Here is a 20,716-nt window from a genome sequence, read left to right as displayed (position 1 = left end):
TTTAACTATTTTCGAAATTCGTTGAAATCTTTCAACGATTTTTTAAATTTGTTAAATTTTTTTTTATCTATAGTAGATTTCAAAAACGGTCAAATTTTAGATTTTAAAATCTGTTAAAAAAATATTTTTAATAAATTTTGAAATCCATTAAAACACAAAAATGAAGTATGGGATTTTTTTATTTATAAAGGATAATTTTAGAATTTTAAAAAATTTTAGAGGTACAAGAAAAAATAATTAGAGGTGCAGGAAGAATCAGCCGAGATCCTAACTTATATGGCTTCACCTAATGTAACCCAAAATTTTATTAGCCCAAAGTGGGATGAGCCAATTTGCGGGCCAGATATTTTTTATTGATAAAACAACACGCGATAAATTGGCTTCATTCTTCCCATAATTCCACCATTCACCTCATATTGAAAATTTTAATTTTATCCTCTATTTTAGATTTTTCATTCGGAATTTTGGAATGTACATTGTAGAGACCCTTTTGAAATTCATAATTTGGAATACGAATTTTGTATTTCTGATTCCACATTTCAAAATATAAAATAAAAATACATTCTGAATTATATAAAATTTGTGTTATAGATTATGAAATCCAAAATGAATTTTTAATTAGAAAAAGAAGATGAAAAGTGAGGGAGAGGAGTGCATCAATGGAGGAAGAAGGGGAGGACGGGTGTGCTGTGAAGTAAGAAGATGAGAGAGAAGTGGGTCGGTGGAGAAAAGAAGATAAAGGCAAATGGTCATTTCACAGTTTTATGTAGGTGTGTTGAAACCTATGGAGGTGCAGGAAGAAATTCCCATAAATTGGAGCACTTGCGCAATGAATGTGTTTCAAGGGTGGTTACTGGTTGGGAAGCAGCAAGAGAGTTGACAATAAATTGGAGCACGGATAAGGTATGCTTCCACCTCTGTGATTATGATATAATTGTGTGATAATTATATTTCTCTATTAATCATTTCATAATTGGTATAGATCTTGATAGTTTGAGGGATTAGTATGTAACTCTCAGCAAAGCAAGCTCTTAAGTATCTTAAATTAATGACTATCGTTGATAATCTAACTATGAGTTCAAGTGTCGTATTGAGTACGAAAAAGAAAATAAAACACTATATAGAGATGGAGATCCATTAGTCGAAATATTTTAGATAGAAAGTGATGTTAATCCGTTACGTGATTAGATTCAGATTTCATTAGTGTTATTTTTGGTGTTTGTTGGAATGTGATCTTCCCACCTTTTTGGGGTTGGTTTCATCACTTTTCCAGCCAGTGAAGCCAACCAATTCCTTTCTACTAACTACCATAATAAATGAGTGGAAAGAAAGGAAAAGGAAGAGGCTTTTGTATTGGATGGCTGGGAATAGAGGCCATAAGCATGTTCAAGCAACTATTTGTGCTTGAGCTTTAGATAAACTATATGATCTACCACTGTTGGAAGAAACATCATCAACTCAATTCAACTCAAATCCAAAAACATGACGCAGTCTGCACCAGCACAGCAGAAGATATACTATGATCACGCTCAGACGGGTCGTGAGGAGAAGGAAAGCTTCTATGCTTTGTGGGTACCTCTTTAGTTTTCAATTCTCTTATATTCTTCCACGATTCTCTCATTTTTTTTAACCCTGATCAGTTCATTCTCTGATCCAGTTTGTATACAATCTGTTGCTGCTTTTGCTGTTATGAGAGTTGTAGGTGCTGCTCAGAACGCACCTGCTGTTGCTGTCCCTAGATTGTCTAATTTCCAAGAGACGATTGTCAAGTTTATGTTTCATCATTACTTTGTTGTATGAAATGATGATTCTGGAAGCCAATAAGGAGTGATCTTCTGTATAATTGTGCACTTCAATTGTTTTTTGTTTTTATGATATCGCTTTCAAGAATAAAATGATTGTTACATAAATCAATTGCAGCAGCGCATAGTGTAAAACTATTGAAGTCACTGGTGTGATCACAACCATGATTTTCTGAGCAAACAAGTCTTGAAAAATAAAAATGTTTGTAACTCTATCTGATCAAATGACAGCAACCAGAAAGCATTAGCCGTTGTGTATTACTGCAAATATTCTCTATACATTTCAAGGGAAAGAGTGCAGATTCATTGACTTAGATACTCTAATGGTGCAACTAATTAATGCTGAATAGACATACAAATTCCCAAAGAATAGAAAAACCAGCAGAGCTCTATCATATAGTTACTTTAGGAAGCGAGGATGGGGTTTCTCCCTTCATCTATTTCAATGGTTAGGAGACGTTGAGGATCTGATCCATTTGGTCCCTCCGAGTAAAGTGTAGGAAGGTATGCATAGTATGCTGGCAGATAGCGTGAAACAAAATCTCTCACCTACAGAGAACATAACATGAAAATTCCTAGCTTTAGTGATTAGGAAATAGATGTTGCATCATCATTTAACACAGAAATATCATCCATCATACTTTAAAAACATAAATAAATTTAGCAACAACAGACCTCCTCATCTGTCATTCCAGGGTTGCCGGCCTCCCTCATGGCAATCTCAGCCTGCATATTAAACAGCTCAATACATGGATGCTACATCCAGATTCTGATCTTAAAGTTTGTAATTTGTTTAATGTTAAAGCAACCTACCTGCAAACGCCATTGGAAGACACAATTTGGGTCCTTAATCTTGATGACTATCCATGACTTAATGTATTTGTCCCATGCATCATAGTAAGCTTCAAGGTTTTTATTTACAGTTTCTAACTGAAAAATAAGCTCAACTTATTAGCAATGCTTCCCATTAAAAGAAAAGGGTAGAGCATTTGCATAACCAGTAATTCAGTATCATAAACTCCATGCTCATTATCTTAAAAATGTAAAAAAGGAACTTCACTGATTCTAACCTGGGGATCAACAGCCTTTACAGCTTCAAATGGAAGGGGCTTGAAACCAAGCATCCAACCTTCGAACAACACAACCTAGAACATTCATCCGTGTTCACCGTATAAGGATCAACACTTTTGAAAGGATACTGACATGAGATGAACATGGCACAAATAGTACCACATTTTCAAGTATCATGTTATATTATCTTCCTCAGAACTACAGAATCTTAATGTTGAAGAAAATTTCTTTTTAATTGAAGAGAAGGGCAAATTTTGGCAGTAAAAAACTCAACAAGCTACTTCATTTTTTTTTCTCTTTTGCTTGTGCTGGATCATGTTTTACCGAGAAAGAATGATCCGTCAGAATCAGTTTAAGTTACAATTGAATATTTTCTTACCTTCAGGGGACCTTCAACTTCTGGCCATGTTGAAGGATCAGCACGGTCACCTCTGCCACTGAATGCAGACTGCATCAACAGGAAATTCACTTCACCATTACCGATTGCAAATTGAAAAAAATGTTTATATAATCTGAATATGCAAGCTACGCCCTTACTTTATCATATCTTGGTAGCTTGATTTTCACACCTGGACACTTCAAGTTAAAAGATATTACACGAAAAATACAATATAAAGAGAAAACAGAAGTGAGTGCCAAGAAACACCTTCTCTTGTCAGTTTAGTTAAAGCTGTCAGAGTTTCAACAGAAAGAGCAAGATCATGGCTTCCTGCATTTCCGCGATACTAGATGGAAACCAAGCAAGCAAAAATAATTTAGTTCTCAATAATTCATCGTTCACTACTTTACTTATCTTTTCATAATTACCTCAAGAAGTGCGTTTCCTGGATTAGCTTCTCTTAGTTTAGTCTACAGTCCAAACACAATTTATCAGTCCAACAAGAACAAGAACAAGAACAAAATGGAATTTACAACTGAAAAAGAAAACAGAAAAACAGCTTCTATATACCTGACCTTCAGCAGTTAAATAAAAATCATCTATAGATACTGTGGCAGACTTCCTGAAAATTGTAGCATGTATCTATAATGTGTTAATTAATCTTCTTTCCCTGTAGTAATCAGAACAAAGGATAAATGCAACAACTCAGTTGCTTCAAAGTTCAGAGCCTACCTGCCAATCACTTCAAAAAGATAGTCAAGAGCAAAGACAAGGGTTGTCTTCCCACAGCCTTGAGGAGCACTGAAACCAATCTGTGTAGACCAGAATCAATAAAATTATTGTTATATTGAATGACTAAGGCAGAAAAGCAATATCTTGGAAGGAAAAGAAATAGAAGGGCAATCTTCATAACAACAAACTTAAAAATTACAAAGAGGTTATTGCTATTTATAGAGCTGACACATAACTAAAAACTAAAGCCAAAAAATAATCCCAAAAATTATTAAACTTAACCATAAGCCTCCATAACTAGCTGCATAACACCAATACATATAGAAAACAAAATATGAGAGACAGTGACAGAAGGAAACCACGTTTATAGCATACCACTAAAGGAGGAATTTCTTCTCCGTCTTTGAATTTGGACTGATGCTCCTCTATCTGTTGTTCACACCAGAGAAAGACTGGTACGTAGTAGTGATAAATCCTAGCCTTTTGAGGCTCTGTAAGGTACAATTCATTAAGCTGAAACAATCTGCATAGGTACCGGCCATACAGTAACCAGTTATCAATGGACTCAGCCACTTGCTCTTGTGTGAGGCCTATTTTGTCAAGCAGAGGTCCCGAGCAAATAAACTGAAAGAGATCTTCCACAGAGGAAACTTGAGCAGGTTTTGTTGGAAATACAGAACATAAAGGACGCTTCCTGTACTCAATGCCAGAAGCAAAGGAACTGTTTTGCAACCATGAACTTCCACTGCCTGCAGCAAAATGTTACAGTTGCAAATCAAAGACTCAAATGATATGGCACAGATAGTTTCCAACAGTAATGCAACTGTTGAAGATGAAAATACAGCTATCCTAACTTCCATGCTCCTATTTTGATTAAAAGATAAAAAAATGAGAGTTTACTATTGAGTTAGTTGAAGCTAATAATAATCAATCAACTGAGACGAATTTGAATTGCATAAATAATTAATCAGGCTCAAGATTTGTCCCAAAATTTTCAATTCCAATGCCCTTTAGTAAACATAGTATGGTGTATGATACCATGATACCATGATACCACCCATTCATATAATTTATCCAAATATAAAATTTTGTTTAACTGGGTTGAAAATTTGTATCTGAAGAAAGCAAGTGGGCTATGATAGTTCTATAAAGTGAAGAAAAGTACCTGACTTTGAGGAGTGAGTGGAGAATTGAGAAAGAACAGAGAAGTGACGAGAATTTGAAAAGAAATGAAATTTAGAATTGTTTGAAATAATATTATGATTTTGATAAGCATAGGAAATGTTGTTGTTTGAATTAGAACAACAGAAGAAAGAAGGTGAAATTGTGGGTTGCCATGGCTGAGAGAACAGATTCAGAGTCGCCATTTTTGATGTGTCTTTCTCTCTCTACTTTGCAACTAAGAACACCGACGCCACGTAATCTTCATCTCTTTGGCCTACAGATTGGAAGAGGAGCACCATAAAATAATTCTATGAACAAAAAATCTGCAATTTTATCTATTCAGATTTACGAGCAAATCATCTCTCTTTAAATTCAACTATATATATTTTTTTATATCTTTTCATACATTTATGCAACAGTGCTTCCTTTTCAATATCTTTTGAATATTTAAGTTAAATTAAAGTAATACTTATTTACTTAATTATTCAAGTATTTGTGCTTTAATTTTCACTCGAATTTTCTCTAATGCGTGGAAGTCTATACTATTTATACTAAAAAGTTATTTTTACCATAATTCTATTAATATCAGACCAGATTTTTTTAATCTTTTAAGTATACATGTAATTAGTATTTATAAGTATTTATTTCATGTATGAAATATTTGGTAATTAATTATTAATAATTTCTGAAACTACTAAGTTCTAACATGTTACTTTCCAACTAACTACCGCTGGATCGTTTAAACAGTTTAAACCTTATTACCGTAAATATTAAGTTCTTCATTGAATAACTAATTAGTGAAATTAGATGTAATAAATTAAATTTTATGGGTTTTTTTTTTTATCTTAGTACATATAATTTTTTTTATTTGAATTTTATTCTTAATATTTGTTGTGATTTGATTATTTATTGTTTAATTTGTAATTTTTAAAGTGTTGAAAAAGGTTTTTTTAACATATAATTAAACTTAAATATCTATGGAACTTGTATGTAAAATAGAACATGGTTTATTAATAATTTTAAGACTCTTAATTAATTAAAATTAATGGACTGTTGATTGAATAAATTTGTAACTTAATCTTAGTCATTATAAATAAGATTTTAATAAACTTGTAACTTAATCTTAATTTGAATATGTAATCGAGATATATTTGAATACATCAACATAAATTAGTTAATGAAATCTAATATAGACATATGTAAATATTTTATGTTAATTTCTTGTTATCGACAACTTTTAATAAAAATATAAAAATATTTTTTAATGTGTTTATATTCTTTGTTATCTAAACAAATTATGAATCGATCATTATTATAAATCTTACAAATTTATCTTAAACACGAGTCACTGTCTTTTTAACTAGCAAATATTCATTTAAAAAATATATTTTAAGTTTAATTCATTCTTAAGAAATATTTTTTCAAGTTTATATATATTCAACCGTTTTTAAAATGCCATCAATAATAAATAAAAAGAAAGTAGTATTTCGTTTAAATTTGGGTGAATCACCTTTAAAATTTCGAAATAATTTACAAAATTATTTTTGTAATATTTACACATATAGTGAATTTTAGTTTTATATATATATATATATATATATATATATATATATATATATATATATATATATATATATATATCTTTATATTTTAAATGCATAATGAAGAAAGATTGAGAATGTGATTGCTTAGAAGATGTCAACCGATAAATTCTATACTAAAAAATTTACCCTTCTTCCTCTTTACATATATAACTTTTTTTTAAAGCCAATTTTCCATGAAACATTAAAATTGTTTAATACATTTTTCTAATTTTGTAATAGTTTAATTGCATTTTTTAATATGTGATAGTTTTTAATAAATTAAACACATTTTAACTTTTTATATGTGTTTTTTTTATATATTTAGTTTTCTTATTTTAATTTACAATTTTTTATTTATTTTAATAAAAAATCTTATCCGCATTTTAAATGAGCGTTTTTTTTAAGTGAATTATTTTAAAAACGACTATTTTCAGTATTAGCATGAGAGTCCAAATTTATAATTTATTATTTTAGACTAAAATAATTAAATATATCGATTAAAAGTAATGATATAAGAGTTATAAAAACACTTTAGTACCTTAGGACAAATAAATTAGCAATTACTATACACACGGTTAACTTTAATCATATTGTTACTTCAATTTTTTATTAATTTGAAGATACAACTTTATGTATTGATAAATTTAATATTGTTTTTAATCAAAAACAAAAGTTAAATTGAAATAAGTGATTTTGTTTTGAATATTATTTTTTTTTTCAGGTGAAGAGAATTATCTATGTTAATTTATTTGAAATAATCTTAGATTTCAGAGTTGTTTGAATATTGAAACTTGGTAGTTACATGTTTAAGAGTGGTTTGAATATTGTAATTATATATAATTAATGTGATGAATATATATCATTTAAATGTTATGCATGTATCAAATGTAATGTCACAATTATATATTAACCATTTATTGAATTCGCATATTAAATTATAAAAAATATTTATAAAAATACCATGAATTGATTAACTAGTTAAATCATATGAATTAAAATCTAAGTAAAGAGCAATTAGACCAAAATTTATTCCATACACACGTTCTGAATATCATCATTAAATTTCTTAGTAAATTATTTTGTGCTAATGAATGACTCAAGACTAATGAATTGATATTTAATGACCATAAATGTATGAAATTATTTTGTTTATAAAAATAGTCTTTACATTTAAATACATTAATGAAGTGACAGATTTAAAATAGTGTTTCATTAGTGTTTTGTTTATTACCAGAGATAAACATAAATACTTAAATGTTATATAAATATTCTAAAATACTTTCATGATTAATAAAATATGTTAAAAATTTTATATTGAAATGTTTATATAAAGTATATTTTATAGTTATGTTTGGTGAGAAAATTTTACTATTAAAGCGAAATTGAGAATTAATTTAATATAAAATTATATTTTAAATGACTAATTTTACATAAAATTATAAAATTTAAGAATCACTCTTGAATGCATTAAGTAAATTTCAAGAGAACAAAGTAGCCATTTAAAAAAAAATTAAGAAAGACGTCGTCGTTTTAGAATACCAGTGTGTGTCTTTCATGGCCCAGACAGTGGGAAAAAGCACGCAATCCAAATTGACATTGTTTTTCTTTTCTTAAGATTCGTGTCTTTCTTTTCTTCTTTTTTTTTTCTTTCTGCAAACAAACAAACAAACTCTTCTCTTATCTCTCTTTCCCTCAATTTCTGGGAATTACTGTCCCTTCCTGCATTAAACAGTTTCACACTTCAATTCAGAGCAAGTTAAAAAAGAATAAAAAAAATCATTTTTTTCATAATTCTGCAACATCCAAACCTATTTTACATACATTTGAAAAATACCCAAATGATGAAAGAGACAATTTTTTGCACAGAGGAAAGGAGAATAATTACTTGGGTGGGTGAAATTTTTTGTTCCATTCTTTCTTTGTATTCTATAAACAGCATCCAATTCTATCTTCCTTGACCTACAATACCAGCAGCTGTAGCAGTAGCAAATTGTAGTGGAAACTGACTCACTCCTTTGCTCAAAATATATTCATTCTGACAGCCCAAAAGTCAAACGAAGAAAACCACCAAACAGTAACTGAACTAGATAGATACTTAAAAAAAAGCCTCATGCTTTGTCTCCCTTTTCATCAAGAGTGACAAGCTTAGTTTTTCTTTTCTGTAAATCAAAAAGTTCCCTTTCTTTCTGTTTTCTTTTTTTTTTCTTTAATTATATTTTATATATATTTATATTTATATGATGACGTATTTTTGTTTAATAATTCGGAAAGGTATAAGACTAACGTTTGAAAGTTGGTGTCTTCTGGTTAGGTAGGTTCACGGGCAGGCTATTTTTTTTTTTCTGGTGAAGTCAAGATCACAGAATTGGGGAGAGATGAGTTCGCTCTTGAAGCTTTCAAGGAGGGCCTTGGAAACTGAGATGCCCGTTATGGTTCAGGTACTAAATTACTCAGTACTCAATCTCATGTCATTTCTTTCTTCATTGGAATTTGATCCCTTCCAATGGGTGTTTGTTTGTCTTTTGGAGTGATGATGTTTGGTTTGGTTTGATTTGAGAATAAAATGTTTTTGCTAACCAAGGTTGTTGGTGTCTGTATGTTTGCAGATGCAGGAACTGATCCGAGGATCTAAAAATGCTGTGTCTTTGGCCCAGGTCTTTTTCTTCTCTCCCATTAATGCTTGTTTATAGAAATTAGTCTAACCCCTTGGTGATTTTTGCGAGGAACTCGGAGAAGGGGATGGGGGGTTTTCAATGTTTGATTATACATTAGTTTAACTTGCCTGGGAGTTTGGTGTGATTTAGAGAAAGATTGAGAAGTGAGAACAATTTTATTTTCTACTATTTACGAATTGGGACTTGTTTTGGTGCGCGTTAGATGGGTTTGTTCCTTTTAGTAAACTGTAAATGATGATTATGGGCACGGCCTTAAAATGCTTGGGAAGACTGTTTTATAAATCTGCTTCCTTCTTGATCTACAAAATGGCCGAGCCATAACATTCTTTAGTAGAAACAGGAAACGAGATGAACAGAATTTTAGTTTTGGTTTTGCTGCTCTATTTGAATGTGAATTATGATCTCAATATCCAAAGGTGGATTTCAAGTTGAATTTAGGGCCTGATTTATGGGATGTAGCTTATTTTTATAGGATTCTGAGCTAAAGTGGAGGCCATGTGGTTTTGACTATGCATCTGATTTTGGTTCAACGCATTTAATAATCAACTCAAGTTTGTCCATCAGCTTTTAAATTATATTGCTCTGACTGGTGACCAAAAGAATTCTTTTGATTTTAATGTATTGTCGTTTCCTCCTTAGCTGCAATTTGTAATGGATTTTGTTAAAATTATGTACTGTAGGGAGTGGTTCATTGGCAACCTCCCGAGCAAGCTTTGAAAAAGGTGAAAGAACTTGTATCTGATCCTATAGTCAGTCGATATGGTAATGATGAAGGTATTCCTGAACTCAGAGCAGCTTTGATTAAAAAGGTAAATTTTATAATTTTTTCGTGCAATCTGTATTCTTTACTAGTGGGAATTTGGAAACTCGAGTTATTTGTTTGAAGTTCTTCAATTGATCAGAGCTCGAGGCTTGCATCCATGTTGAAACCCATAGAATGTCATTTGTAGCAGTTGAATTGGACAATCCGAAGCATTTTACACAATGGATTGTGATAGCTATTTTGCTTTGTTTAAGGATGTTTAACTTTATTATTTATACTAAGTAATATGCACTGTTTTCCTTTACCTGTAGTTGAAAATGATTATATGTAGATCAAAGATTACTGTACTGTCCGCACGACAATTTGTGATAAGAGAAATTTTATATTGTGTAAATGTTATGGTTGCCTGAAAACTGTATCAACACAGAAAAAATATCTCAAAAAGAAAATGGAATTGCTGTGAAAACCTCCTCCCACCAGTGTTATTTCAAAACGTGAAATGGAATTGTAGTCACTAGGATTATTTACAAGCAAACAGAAAACTAAATAAAATAGGAACTTAATTGCTTTCACTACAAGTCGAGTTGTATCTTACTGCTCTGATAAATTATTTTGCTATATGAAATTTGGATCTCGGTGACCAATGAATTAACTAATTCTCTTTTATCACGTTCATGTAGTTGCGTGATGAAAATAATTTGCACAAATCGTCGGTAATGGTTACAGCAGGGGCCAATCAGGTGAGGTTATCAATAACACTCGACCTGTAAATTTTGTTTTATGTTCATTATTTTGTTATATCCTAGAAAAGCTCAAACAGTTTCTGAAAAGATGAAGCATTAGCATTCTAGCTTCCATTGAGTTCTTTATAACAATTTAAATTTAGCCTTATGCAAAATTTCATCTATAACCATAATGGTGTTGTTACTTCTCCTTCTTGAAGCTCAAAAAGCATTTTAAAGGATAAGTGTCTGATAGGACTAGCATGTTTTTTGTTATTGAGGAGACAGTAACTGTTGACTGGATTAGTATAACAGTTTATATCTTCTATGACTTGTTGTCCGTTAATTTTATGCTACTTCAATCTCTTTGAGTTTGAGCTTTCAACAGTGCCAATCTAAAAAGTCTGTGGTAACTCATTCTATTCCAACAAATACAGGCATTTGTAAATCTAGTTCTTACTCTGTGTGATCCGGATGACTCTGTGGTTCTGTTTGCTCCATACTACTTCAATGCGTACATGTCCTTCCAGATGACTGGTGTTACCAATATACTAGTTGGTCCTGGTAGCCCAGACACACTTCATCCTGATGCAGGTAAAAAGCTGCATGATCTTGTTGCTTTCTATGTTGTTTTTAAGGCTATTTATGAGAAATGTCTTGATTTTCAGATTGGTTGGAAAAGATATTATCTGAAACTAAACCAGTTCCAAAGCTTGTAACTGTTGTAAATCCTGGCAATCCAACTGGAACCTACATTCCAGAGCCCCTTTTAAAGGTTTTTCTGTCCTCCCCACCTTCTCTTCTGAATATATCAACAGCTACTATGATTTTAGATGTGCTACATTTTTAATCTTTTTGTGTTGCCAATATGGCTGATTTGACATCACCAGAATTCCCAAAGAATATGTTGATTGACCATGATGCTATTCTTTTAAAAAAACTATAAAATTTCTGAGTCAGTATTTTCTCTTATTTGATCAGAGGATTTCAGATCTGTGCAAGAAGGCTGGCTCTTGGCTTATTGTTGATAATACATACGAGTAAGCCTTTTAAACTTGCTGTGCTAGTAGACTTTATCACATTATTTTCTTTAATTATGAAAAGAAAGAAAACAAAAACTTTTTGTTGTTCTGATAACCTTTTAATTAGTTGGTTATAGCATGTGATCAAGATAATTCCTAATTTTTTTTACTAGTTTTTCTGTCATTTACCATTTAAAATCACTTTTTAATCTGTTTCACTTATATTGTAGTCAGCCTCTCTTGTACAAAATCCTTATGAGATCCTACTTGCAGTCTTCTTCTCTAACTATGACCACCTACGACAATTCTACAATTCTCTGAATCATATCTAGTGAGTTACAAGTTCATGATCCAAACATAGAGTATATAAACAGATTAATTTTGCGTGCAGGTATTTTATGTACGATGGCCTGAAACATTCTTGTATTGAGGGAAATCATATCGTTAATGTTTTCTCATTCTCAAAAGCATATGGAATGATGGGATGGCGGGTTGGATATGTAAGTAGTCCTTTTGAAGTTTTGGTATTGATCAGTACTTTATGTTGTAGTATCCCATCGATTTTTGTTTTGTGCTGCCTAGTAGTTACACTTTCAGTTGCAAACTTCATAAAAGTAGTGTTAATAGATCAGCACTGCCTAGTCTTTCCTAATAGCTGATTATTGCAGATAGCGTACCCCTCTGAAGTAGAAAAGTTTGCTGAACAACTTCTCAAAGTTCAAGACAACATTCCCATCTGTGCTTCAATATTATCACAGTATCTTGCCCTGTATTCACTGGAACTGGGTCCTCAGTGGGTTGTAGACCGGGTAAAAAGTCTTGACAAGAACAGAGAAATTGTTTTAGAAGCACTCTCTCCCCTTGGAGAGGGTTCTGTTAAAGGAGGAGAGGGTGCCATATACCTCTGGGCGAAGCTCCCACATGCAAATGCCTACGATGATTTTGATGTTGTTCGCTGGCTCGCTAACAAGCATGGTGTTGCAGTAATCCCAGGAAAAGCATGTGGTTGTCCTGGCAATCTTAGAATTTCATTTGGAGGCTTGACAGAGAATGATTGCAGAGCTGCTGCAGAAAGACTCAAGAAAGGCTTAGAAGAATTGGTTAGAGATGGACTGCGTCAGTAACTGAGATTAATCATAGAACATCCCCTTCCCAAGCAAACCAAGCCTCCATAGTGGAAAAGAAAAAACACCAGTAGATATCAATAGAAAGAAATTTCACTTGCCAATGTAGCAAGTTTGCAACTGATGAATTTTGAATAAATGGAGGATTTACTTTCTACCCGGTCAAGTTGTGGGATTGCAAGTTTTAATTATTTTCATTTTGATATATTTCAAAACATTGGCTTCAAATGCATGCATGCACTTCTTTCATAGAAACTTGTCTGATTGATCTAACTATCATTAAATCTGACCCAACAATCAAGAAGGACCCTTCTTGTTTTTTAAAGCTTTATGGAAATTTATTTCATCCATCCTTCACAAATAAGATATTTACAGCAGAATGGTTGTGGTGGATTTCTGGTCTTAGAAATTATAACTTATAACTCCTCAATTGTCTTCCATTTTATCAGTCACCTATTTACACTTGAATGTGCTGTCTGTAATGGCTCGATCTTTTGTTGCTCTAACATATATACTAACCAGTTTATGAACACATTCATCGTAATATTAAGTTATACTATTCTTTAGATCTGACACATGATGTAGAAGCAAACAGTAATTAAAATTTGACCGTAGAAACACTTCCGTTGTCCTCTGTCTCTCTTGTTTTATCGTGACTAAATACCTCATTTTGCCATCCTCATTCGTTAACTTAATGCCACAACAAACAATTTGCACCATTAGTCATTGGTTGTTAGAACTGGCTGGTTGTTGTCGCTTCAGTTTGGGAAGTGTCAGTGCATACTTCAAGCAACCTCAAGATTATATTCGCATCAAGCGTAACAACAGATAGATATAGTACTGATTATTTGATCCCATATCAAACATCACAATTTGTTGGGTGTGAAAACTAGCCTTTCACTTTCACTTTTAGCTAAGGTTCGGTGCAACAGATCATACATGAACGGGTAATATCGATTAACTAAGTTAAAAGTAAAGAAAATGAAAAGGAGTTGGTGGAAGGTGGCGGCGCTGGAATTGACAGTGATAGTGATAGTGATAGTGGTTCAAAAATTAGATGGAAATGCCAAGCTTGTTGGGTGGTGGTGGGTCCATTCCGTTACCAGCAGCCAACGCCAACCACTCCAAATCCGATCCTACCCTACCCTTCCCACACAGACACAGAGTAACGCTAACCTCACGATGAAAGAACGAACCCAGATGAAATGAAGAAGAAAACATCATTGTTGGTGTGAAATGAAAAAGAAAAAAATTAAAAATGAGTGGGAGGAGTTGGTTGAGTGGCATGCATGAGCACCTTAAATTGGCGAGAGAATACGCGGCGGAAGGACTCTACGACACCTCTATCATCTTCTTCGACGGAGCCGTTGCCCGAATCGGCGACCACGTCAACTCCGTCGACGACCCTTTACTGAGAGCGAAATGGATGAACGTGAAGAAAGCGCTGTGCGATGAAACCCAAGTGGTGAAACAACTAGACGCCGAGAGAAGGGCGTTTAAGGAAACTCGATCACGATCACGATCACGATCATATTCCTCCTCCTCCTTTGTTTTTCCACCGTCGGATGAGTATCCCATTCCCACTACCACTCCTCGCGCTTCCACCGTCGACGAACATGACCCCGACGTCTGGAGACCGCCAAGTCGAGATGCCAGAAGGCCCGCCATGCCCACTGCTCGAAAGGACGGAGCTTGGAGCCGAGGCTCTACCAGGCCTGCTGCTGGTGCCGTAAAGCCCAGCAGGGTTAGCTCTGGGCCCCGACCACCGACGGATGGAAAGAACGGCGGCGGCGGTGCTTCTGGAAAGGGTAGCAGGACAGGTGATGGTTCACGTTCAGTTGTAAGTAAGTTGTTGGTGTTGTGAATAAGAAGAATTTGGAGTTAATTAAATTGGAGATGAAATGAAATGAGATTTGATTGATTTGTTGATGGATTGCAGAATGAAGATGGGAAGAAGTCAAAAAAGTATGAGTATGAAGGTCCTGATCCTGAGCTGGCGGAAATGTTGGAAAGGGATGTGTTAGAAAGGTCTCCTGGTGTGAGATGGGACGATGTTGCAGGCCTCACTCAAGCAAAAAGCCTTCTAGAAGAAGCCCTTGTACTTCCCTTGTGGATTCCCGAGTATTTCCAGGTTAGTTTACCTTTTTCTCTATACACACAAATAGAAAAGGAGTATATATATATATATATCAATTGTTTTTATTTTAGTCTTTTATATTTATCAAAATTAAAAATGCTGCTTGAGTTTCTTTAGTCGGTCTAAGCAGAGGAAGAGGTGTTCAATTTAACGTTGTTTTGTGTTGTTGCAGGGAATAAGGAGACCTTGGAAAGGAGTTCTCATGTTTGGGCCTCCAGGAACTGGGAAAACTCTTCTTGCTAAAGCAGTTGCCACTGAATGTGGTACCACTTTCTTTAACGTTTCTTCTGCTACTTTGGCATCTAAATGGCGTGGAGAGAGCGAGCGCATGGTACGGTGTTTGTTTGATCTTGCAAGAGCACATGCACCCAGCACCATTTTCATTGATGAAATTGATTCTCTATGCAATGCTAGGGGGTAAGCAATTCAACAATCTTCTTCTTCATGATCCATGTATTTGTGCTTCAGATTCACCCTTAGTAAAAGGTTGAACTTTGATTGAGTTGAGTTGAGTTGTTTTCATCAGGGCTTCTGGGGAGCATGAATCATCCAGAAGGGTGAAGTCTGAACTTCTAGTTCAGGTTGATGGTGTAAACAATAGTTCCAAAAATGAAGATGGAACCCGTAAGATAGTAATGGTTTTGGCAGCCACTAACTTTCCATGGGACATAGATGAGGCACTGAGGTTTCTGTTTGCTTTACTTTATCCTTTTCTTTCCCCATAATTTGTAAATGATCATTGGCTATATATACATGTTTTTATTTTGATGCCAATGCAAATCAGGAGAAGGTTGGAAAAGCGTATATACATTCCTCTTCCAAATTTGGAGAGTCGTAAAGAGCTGATCCGTATCAATCTGAGGACTATAGAGGCAAGTTAGGAGGCATATTATATTATATGATATTACTCTGATGCTGTGATGTATATTATTATCTTATAGTTATGGAATGAAATGAGAATAGATGGATTTGTTAGTTGTGAGTAGAAGATAATAAGCAGTGTTGCTGTGTGGCACAATGCAGGTGGCTACTGATGTGAACATAGATGAAGTGGCCAAAAAGACAGAAGGGTACAGTGGAGATGACTTGACAAATGTGTGCCGTGATGCTTCCCTGAATGGTATGAGGCGTAAGATAGCAGGAAAAACACGTGATGAGATCAAGAAGATGTCCAAGGATGAGATTTCCAAGGACCCTGTTGCAATGTGTGATTTTACAGAAGCTTTGAAGAAAGTTCAACCAAGTGTTTCTCAGGCTGACATTCAACGCCATCAAAAGTGGTTTGCCGAATTTGGATCAGCCTAAACACATACTTTTTTAACTACAAATCCTGCATTCTCTCGATGGATGATTTCGATTTTCAGGTTTCTAAGGGGTGCAACAAAATGTGCCATGAATTATCATTTTCTGATATGCCTCTAAAGAAGTTCGACTTTGAGAACATTGTGTACTATATACAAATATACTTTTACATGAAATACTTGAAAGCACAAGAATCAATCCTTGAAATTGATCTAGATTAGAATTGCAAGCATCAAAGTAATATCTATTATTCATACCAGTTGGTCGTTGTCTAAACACCCTTTGCCAACAACAATCACTAATTCATATGCCAAGGATACTCTCACAATCTCTTCTAACACTACTCAAATATTTTTAGGAAGAACTATCGAAAAGATACAACATAAAAAATATGAGTTTCATAAGAAATTAACATCATTTTAAGATACTAAAGATGGGTCTTTATTTTTATATAATATTCAATTTTCTCATTTTTATCGGAAAGACATAACACTGACAAAACAAAGTTTCACCCACAGTAAAGGATTAACACCATTGTTTCGGTTTATGGGATCGAGGTCAACTTTTTTTCTTGATCCATTCTTCTAACTCTAAACACATGTCAAAGTCTTTTCTTTACTTCACTCAGATTAACCCGTAAGGAATCATACTTAGACTTAGACTTAATGTAATCATTTTTACCATTATCCCATGCTTAAGATCAATCACTCAATTCTTTCACATACTATACAATTACCTTTATAAAATCAAACTTTTTCATTTTTACTTAATATGAGAGTTGGACTAACATATTTTCCAACCCTTCCAAATATGTAATATATAATTTAAAAAATTGTTTATGTAGTATATAGTTAAAAAAAAAAAAAAAACTATCTGTAGAAATGTCTAAAGATATTATATATTATAAGAGAGGCAAATAAATTATAAATAAGGTTTTTGTGTATAGATTTTAGTGAGGATAGAATGACAGACAGAAGAAGTGCAACAGTGTCAAGTCCTTGAAATTTGATTAGTGAGTTGTGAGTGAAATTATATCTCTTGTCAAAATTGATCTAACTTTTCATGAGAGTAGAGTGAGAAGCATCACAATTATCTTCAGTCTTCAATATGGCAGAAACGTATTGTTCCCAAACTGACATATCACGGTTTTGGGGTAAACAAACACAATAGTAGAGAAGCCTAACCCACGAAGCCCAACATTGATGTTTCAATTTTCATTTCAAGTACATTTTGGACCATTACATTACACCTTTTCTTATTATGATTTCTCATCCATATATATATATATATATATATATATATATATATATATATATATATATATAAATGCAATGCAATATCACCAACCTATAATGTTATAGGTGAGTGGAACCCTTACTCATAAAGCTACCAAACTTAGGTAATTTTTTACAAAATTATGGAAATATATAATTCTTTTATAGAAATACCGAAATAGATCGATTTTCTTTTAAAAAAATTATTCCAAAAGATATTTTAATTCTTTTTAAAAATTAAAATGAAATGACTACTTTGGCTATATAAATGTAATCCTGACTTTAGAAATAGCACAATAGTGCCTCCACTTATACGAAAGCAAAAGTTTGGCCTGCAAATACTTAGTTTAAAAATAATCTAAATTACAAACAAAATAATTAAAATAATATACTAATAGTTTAAAGAATAACTAAACGTGAAGGAATCTTTTTAGAAAAAGAAAAAAGAAAACTCACCTTTAATTTAACTGAAATGCCTAATCATTGATCTGAAAATTGAACAGAATCAATCATTTGACCGGAAACTTTGCATTCATTTAACTTTTGAACAAAATAAATCATTCATTTGACTTAAAAAAAAAAGGTAAAATCACGCAAAAAAAAAAGAAAGAGGAGTTTATATCAGAACCAATACAAATGTTTGATGTAACCCCATTTTTTAATTAAAAATTAACATATTATTTTCAATTAAAAGAATAATTTCTAGTATTATTGGACGTGGCTTTATGTTGTTGAAACTTAAAACTGAACATTACAGTATAGTTGATTGAACGTGTATGCATATCTGAATTTTAAGAACCTATACTATAAAAAGTTTAATCGTTTTTGTTATTAATATTATAATTAATCAATACAAATTCAAATTTGAAACTACCTGTTTTAAAGATAAACTTAGATTGGATACACTGTAATGGTTAGGTTCTCGATCCAAAATTTTAATTATTTGTTAGGTTTATAAGGAGGAAATTTATTAATGAGACAAAACATGACTTAAATCCAATAAGATAAAGAATTGACATAACTTTTAATTCAAAACCTTAAAATAAATTAATAGATTAATAAATTTTTACTTTTATATAATGCTTCATTTTTTTATTGCGAGATTTAGACTCCTATTTGAATTTTCAACCTAATCCGATAAAGAATTGATACTACTTTCAATTAAAAAATTTAAAACAATGGATTAATGAATCGATAATTTTTATCTTTATATAATGTGTTACTATAATCGACTGATCGGGTATGGTAGGCTGAGTCGAATGAACCGAACGATTGAGGTGAGCAAAAAAGTTTATAACTGAACAATCTGATAACAATTAAACATAGTTAAAGCGTAATTAATGTGAATGGATACTGATGAGTGGTTAAAGTTCACATTAATGAAGTAAATTAATTAATCAGATTCTTATAAATTACTTTATAAATAGAGATTTAATTTCAACCTAAAGTCACTTTTTTCCATAATTGAATTATTTTAGACCTCTAGAAAAAAAGTGTCAAAATATCTTCTGCAGGTCATCTCTCATAAACCGATCAGTTACTAGAACGAGAAGAGAAACAAACGTTTAACAAGACAAAAGCAACACACATATATATGTCATCCTCGCTCCATTACAGTACAAATATGATGTTTTGCTTTTTAATGCGAAATTTAGACTTATATTTAAATTTTCAACACTAATAAGTATTACCATTCATTTAATTTGGTTAACACATGTTATTTTTTATGATAATGGTGAAGAAGAAGAAAAGAGTAGCATATTTAAGGTATGTGAATTGTTAAAGTTTGATTTTAAAAGCAACAGATGTAATGAGTAGGCATATGAGGGTCCAGTTTGAAGGAAACACGTGCAATAATTATCCTGAGTATTGTCTCCACCATTGGTGTTGTGTTGTGATGAATGAGTGAGAAATTAGAACGAAAAGCCTAGAATTATGTAAGAGTTGCTTCTCCATTAGTGTACCTTGATGCTATGTGTTAGATGCCTTTGTCTCTGCCGTGATCTGTTTAGCCACGACACTAATTTATGATATTCGCTTTTCTTGTACCTTTTAAGAACAACAACATTAATCTCATAATGCTTCACATTAATCTCATGTCTTTTTCTTCCTATCATAATTATTTTTCTAATTATTTTTAAATTCGAATACTTTTAATTTAGTTTTTATCAATATATTCTTCTTTTTTTAAGTAGCTGTGGGGGATCCATGCATATAAACTTTCTTCCTTCTTTCTTGTTATTTTTCACTTATCACATCTTTATTTTCATTTTTAAATAAATTAAATAATTATTGATATAATTTTCTTAATAATTATTGGAAAAAAATATCAATAATATAATATTAATCATTGTAAATTTACAATTTGATCATAGTAATAATAGCAATTTGCGATTGGATTTGTCATTATCAAGATGAATGAAAAGATTGTTTGACCTAGATTGAAGTAGAAAGTCACTTATACCATAATCATCACGTGATTAATCAGTTTTTGGTTAATATTCTGAAGATAAATTTAAGTAAAAAAACAAAAACAAATATTTTATACGATATAGTGTTTTTTTTATTTTTTTTTAACATAACATGATAGCATAGGCTTATGAATCCTAATAAGCATATACTTTTGTAGATAGTGCATAGGCTTACGATCAATGCATATGAGGAAGATGCCACCCAGTTATGTTGAAACATAAAGAATCTTGCTTTTATGGTGCTGCTTTCTTCATCAAAATCATTTCCTGCAAGTAGAAAGCTAAACAAACCCGAATATCTCCAAACATAAACATCCTAGTACTCCACACTTTTTCGTATTCATTCCTTCTTTTTGTTCTAAATAATACTAGAATAATTAATACACATTTACATTTATTTAATACATATAATAAAAAAATGAATTTTTATATTTTTAGAAAGAATAAACAAAAAATAAAAACGAATAGTATGATAAATATAAAAAATTTGTGTGT

The 20,716-nt window shown here is 32.2% G+C and overlaps 3 protein-coding genes and 1 long non-coding RNA gene across 6 annotated transcripts; 3 read left to right on the top strand and 1 right to left on the bottom strand.

Moving 5' to 3' along the window:
- Nucleotides 1-871: 871 nt before the first annotated feature.
- On the top strand, nt 872-1,949 carry LOC111241708. Its single transcript, XR_002668027.1, has 2 exons — nt 872-1,568; nt 1,658-1,949. It is a non-coding gene; the product is annotated as an uncharacterized LOC111241708 (long non-coding RNA).
- A 70-nt stretch (nt 1,950-2,019) lies between these two features.
- Nucleotides 2,020-5,507, bottom strand: LOC106762683 (D-glycerate 3-kinase, chloroplastic). The gene is made up of 12 exons (XM_014646714.2): nt 5,150-5,507; nt 4,360-4,733; nt 3,985-4,064; nt 3,823-3,874; nt 3,681-3,722; nt 3,520-3,598; nt 3,411-3,442; nt 3,253-3,321; nt 2,873-2,947; nt 2,616-2,732; nt 2,478-2,528; nt 2,020-2,351 (listed from the first exon to the last, which is right to left on the bottom strand). The coding sequence occupies exons 1-12, from the start codon at nt 5,349-5,351 to the stop codon at nt 2,208-2,210; spliced, it is 1,317 nt and encodes a 438-aa protein (XP_014502200.1). The 5' UTR covers nt 5,352-5,507; the 3' UTR covers nt 2,020-2,207.
- Nucleotides 5,508-8,537: 3,030 nt separating this feature from the next.
- Nucleotides 8,538-13,265, top strand: LOC106762883 (aromatic aminotransferase ISS1). 3 transcript variants are annotated; one of them, XM_014646994.2, is made up of 10 exons: nt 8,538-8,620; nt 9,047-9,169; nt 9,338-9,385; nt 10,087-10,215; nt 10,850-10,909; nt 11,329-11,485; nt 11,560-11,666; nt 11,873-11,931; nt 12,305-12,413; nt 12,582-13,265. In XM_014646994.2, the coding sequence occupies exons 1-10, from the start codon at nt 8,570-8,572 to the stop codon at nt 13,035-13,037; spliced, it is 1,299 nt and encodes a 432-aa protein (XP_014502480.1). In that variant the 5' UTR covers nt 8,538-8,569; the 3' UTR covers nt 13,038-13,265. The 3 variants fall into 3 exon arrangements, with proteins under 3 accessions (XP_014502480.1, XP_014502481.1, XP_022637129.1); XM_014646995.2 differs by lacking the exon at nt 8,538-8,620 and adding an exon at nt 8,668-8,892; XM_022781408.1 differs by lacking the exon at nt 8,538-8,620 and adding an exon at nt 8,668-8,892 and having other exon boundaries at nt 9,043-9,169.
- A 962-nt stretch (nt 13,266-14,227) lies between these two features.
- LOC106759862 (katanin p60 ATPase-containing subunit A1) lies at nt 14,228-16,713 on the top strand. The gene is made up of 6 exons (XM_014643224.2): nt 14,228-14,877; nt 14,977-15,168; nt 15,347-15,591; nt 15,701-15,859; nt 15,959-16,046; nt 16,198-16,713. The coding sequence occupies exons 1-6, from the start codon at nt 14,296-14,298 to the stop codon at nt 16,477-16,479; spliced, it is 1,548 nt and encodes a 515-aa protein (XP_014498710.1). The 5' UTR covers nt 14,228-14,295; the 3' UTR covers nt 16,480-16,713.
- The last annotated feature ends 4,003 nt before the right edge of the window (nt 16,714-20,716 follow it).

Source organism: Vigna radiata, chromosome 5 (genome assembly GCF_000741045.1).
Source record: "Vigna radiata var. radiata cultivar VC1973A chromosome 5, Vradiata_ver6, whole genome shotgun sequence".
Lineage (NCBI taxonomy): Eukaryota > Viridiplantae > Streptophyta > Magnoliopsida > Fabales > Fabaceae > Vigna > Vigna radiata.
This window is presented reverse-complemented; position numbering and strand designations above follow the sequence as displayed.